We start from the raw sequence: 3859 nt of genomic DNA, 5'->3' as shown, positions 1-3859 counted from the left end.
TTAACTTTTTTGGATTAAGTGGGTTAATAATTTTAGAAGAAGCATGGAAGGGGGCAAAAGCAGATCCTGACTCAAAAGCGCACCCTTCGAGGTTAAAATGTGACCAAACCAAATCAGTGGATGACAACATGATGATAAGAGAATTAAAATGTTCAACGTATGCTTTAAATGACGCACTTGCTGTACTAACTCTCCTCTCCTCAAAGTTAGTCTATCTCAAAACAAAATCCACTGTAGTCTTGGAAATTCTTTTATTATTCTAGCAAGAAAAGTAGCGTGGTTATATTCTAGCCTATCTGTTTTGGAGTGACAGTTTGGAGTTATCCGGAAAAACCAGGCCGAATTTCACATCATGTATTGACTATTGTTTGAGCTATGCATTGTGGAATAATATATATTATTCCAACACGTTGCAGTCCTCAGTCTCTTTTGCTGCTGTCCACGTGATTATAATTTGGAAAATTCGAGATATGAATATCACTGAATTCGGTTTAATTTTTTTCCTAGCGAGGATGTACGGACCGCCAATATAATTGCGGCCTACCCAAATGGCGTGGACTGTTTAGTGCTGGATAGGGAGTAAGTAATAATATTACTGACTTCAATAAGGACGCATTTGATGATTATTAGATAAAAACACGTAGGTCGCCCTACTTATCTTCGTTTTGGAAATATAGCAGAGCATCAGAGGTTAAGGCTGATTAAAGATGATGACATACTTTTACCCAACTTAAAAATAGCTTTAAATGTATTCAAACTGTTGTATTTTAACGTAACTAGGCAATCAAATTTGAATTATGAGTTTTTAAATAAATGTCATAACTGGTGCATTTTTTGCAGATCCTACGAACTTTTGGTCGGTGACCTGGGACCCTTAGAAAGACAATATCCAGACGAGGACTTACAAAAGCATCAAGCGTGAGTTTGTGCAAGATTTGTTTTAAACTATCATTGAGCAACCCTAACGTGATAGGTCTGAAAGGCTATCATGATTTCGTCCTATGCTGTTAAAACAATGCAGCAGCAGATTGAAATATGCGCTTCACATTTCTTCCAAATAAGATAATCCATGTCTACTCAAAATACGAGATCAGTAAAATAAGGCAATTACAAAGACAACACCGTTAATTAAGTGCTTGAATATTTCATGTTTTGAGGGAGTAGTTACCTTGCAAAGGTGGTTTTTTAACAATCGTAAAATTGCTTTAAAAATATGATGACGTCTTTTATGTTCCACATAGAGTAAAGTCGCTGATTCTCGAATTTGGGAACATCAGCCTTCAGGACTTAACCGTCGTAGCTACGTTGGGCGTAGGTGGATTCGGAAGGGTTGAACTAGCAAGTTTCCCTACAGACCATTTAATTGCATTATAAATTTCTCTAAAAGCTTCAGCTGTCCTCTAAACTAAATATTCTTTTTTTTTAAAATTGCACTCATGAAGTTCTGATATTTTAACTGATTTTGAGTGGATTTAGCCCATATTAAGTGTCGCAGTGGGCATTTTAACGAATATTCATCATATCGCAATTTGCTTTAATTGCAGAGATGTTAAAGTTTTGTACCGTATTTTATACTAATTGATCACTACTGCATTACATATAACCGATCCAAGGGAAATTAATAACTCTAATGCCCTGCGTTTACTAATTTTTATAGACAGACTTGTTGAGTACTGTACTCGGTATATTTGACTAACCCACACCAGTACGAACTACATGGTTTTAGTAACATAACGGACTTTGATGCCTCCTCAGTTTAAAGCATCACAAACAGCTAATGGTTCTTATTCCACCGTGTAATTTTATTCACTTTTCGGAAGGTTTACCTCGGGAAGGACAGTTCGCAAACTTTTGCGTTAAAGAAGTTGAAGAAGCACTACGTAGTTTTAACAAAACAGGAGAAGCACGTGATGAACGAACGCATTATCCTAATGTCCTGCAACTCCGAATTCATTGTCCGGTAGTGCCTGGTTTCTGAATGATTTTATTGTACTTACTTTAAAAACCTATGTATATAAATATAATGAATAACCATTTATTTGTGAAAACACCTATAAAATATTTGTGTTGCATAAATGGTGGATCATGACTGAACGTGTTGTTAACTAGTCTTTTCACCTTAGTACAAAATATTACACAATACCCTTTAGGCTGTACAGGACATTCAAAGACCGCAAATATCTGTATCTTCTAATGGAAGCATGCCTTGGGGGCGAGTTATGGACAGTACTCAGAAATCGGTAGGTTTATTTAGGGAGAAGAGCAAAAGAAATATCAAGAATTGTCTCAATTTATTTCTCTATGTGGTCTCTTCTTAAGTATTGTCTCGGTATTAGGCGGAACTCCTAATGTTTACTGTGTGCAATAACAATAATTATTTGCTCAGTACTTCCAATTATCTTTTCGCATAAAATCAGAATTTTGGAATGCTCTCCTTCTGTTGGTTGCATTTGACAAGAAATTAGCTGAATTTCTTCATTTATCTATTGCTTTTCAACCTCCCAAGGCCGCAACATGTACCAGCTGTTTCATCGGAAAGATCTAAAATCTAAAATATTTTTCAAAAATAATAGCCTACAGTCTCAAAGCTTACGTCTTCATGCATTTTTAATGAAGGCATACTTGGTAACTGGTAGCTTGTTATGTCCTTTTAATATTCTTCGAAAGCCATATATCCCGGGGACTTTTCATGGGTTTAAAATTCCTCCAGCCTTTCCTTCCCGGAGGCAGCCACACAGTTCTACGTTGCTTGCGTCGTGGAGGCGCTAACCTATCTGCATTCACAAGGCATCGTTTATCGCGATCTCAAACCTGAAAATCTACTTCTTGACCAATATGGTTACTGTAAAATGGTAAGTACGCATTAAAACCGTGATAGATCTGGTTGTTGAGTTTCCTGTTTAATCAAAATAGCTTTATTACTAAAAAGTTTCAATTCCACCTCTGTATTGGTAGGAAAGACGGTGTACAATTAACGTACACTGCAGTGAGAAGCATCCTGTAAATAACAAATATAATTTCTGCCTTTCGACAGACAGATTTCGGGTTTGCTAAAAAGATTGGCTTTGGACGAAAGACGTGGACTTTTTGCGGCACTCCGGAATACATTGCTCCAGAAATTATCCTCAACAAAGGACACGACTTTTTCGTGGATTCTTGGTCCTTGGGAATCCTCATTTACGAGCTCATGAATGGAACGTAGGTTTTTCATTCTACGCATTAGTTAATTATGATGATGTTATGAGGCGTATGGGAAGGGATTTCCAAGGTTTAACGCCAACGATATAAAAGTAGAGCCACGTGAAACATTCGCAATACATTTGTGCATCGAGTTATATTTCAGCCTCTCACATGGGATAAAAGTAAAATGGTATGGAAGCATATTTTGGCCAGATATTATCTACAGCGAAACGTATTCACATGTTAATAAGTAGGATTCACCTAGTGCATGCCAGCTTAAATATATTTTTGCTTGGAGATAAATACAGGTTTTTAAGTATTTTGAGGAGTCCAAATCTACGATCATTTGTATCCATAGTCCACAAAAAAACTAGCTCTTGCAAAATTGATTCCTAAATTATTACTTCTACTTTCGGTTTTGCACTCTAGTTGGCATATAAGTGTTGAATGTTGGTCTCAAGAGAAAGTGGTAGCTACGTGGAGAAATAACATTGGGTGGGACGGGGAAGGAGATAAGCAGGTACCTTCTCCTCCCTCTCCCATCCCAAAGTGTAATGAGATTTTTTTACATGGGAATCGCATAACACCACGGGGTAATAAGATCTTAGAGTGTCTGTTAAGAAGTGAAAAGACACCTTCTTCCAATACACCAAATGCACCTGACTGTTTCTGCAGAAAA

General features: G+C 37.0%; 1 protein-coding gene across 1 annotated transcript in view; it reads left to right on the top strand. All coding sequences in view use genetic code 11, as the record gives it.

Moving 5' to 3' along the window:
- The window catches only part of EGR_06839 (cGMP-dependent protein kinase), a gene marked incomplete at both ends in the record, with an annotated part of 17939 nt that overhangs the window by 11558 nt on the left and 2522 nt on the right, over window positions 1-3859 (top strand). The window contains 7 exons of the mRNA XM_024496088.1: window positions 508-579; window positions 841-918; window positions 1242-1329; window positions 1821-1960; window positions 2151-2240; window positions 2711-2852; window positions 3035-3198. Of these exons, the coding sequence (XP_024349508.1) occupies window positions 508-579; window positions 841-918; window positions 1242-1329; window positions 1821-1960; window positions 2151-2240; window positions 2711-2852; window positions 3035-3198 (774 nt within the window). The remainder of the gene's footprint in view (window positions 1-507; window positions 580-840; window positions 919-1241; window positions 1330-1820; window positions 1961-2150; window positions 2241-2710; window positions 2853-3034; window positions 3199-3859) is intronic.

This window comes from Echinococcus granulosus (assembly GCF_000524195.1).
Source record: "Echinococcus granulosus chromosome Unknown EG_S00064, whole genome shotgun sequence".
Taxonomy (NCBI): Eukaryota; Metazoa; Platyhelminthes; class Cestoda; order Cyclophyllidea; family Taeniidae; genus Echinococcus; species Echinococcus granulosus.
This window is presented reverse-complemented; position numbering and strand designations above follow the sequence as displayed.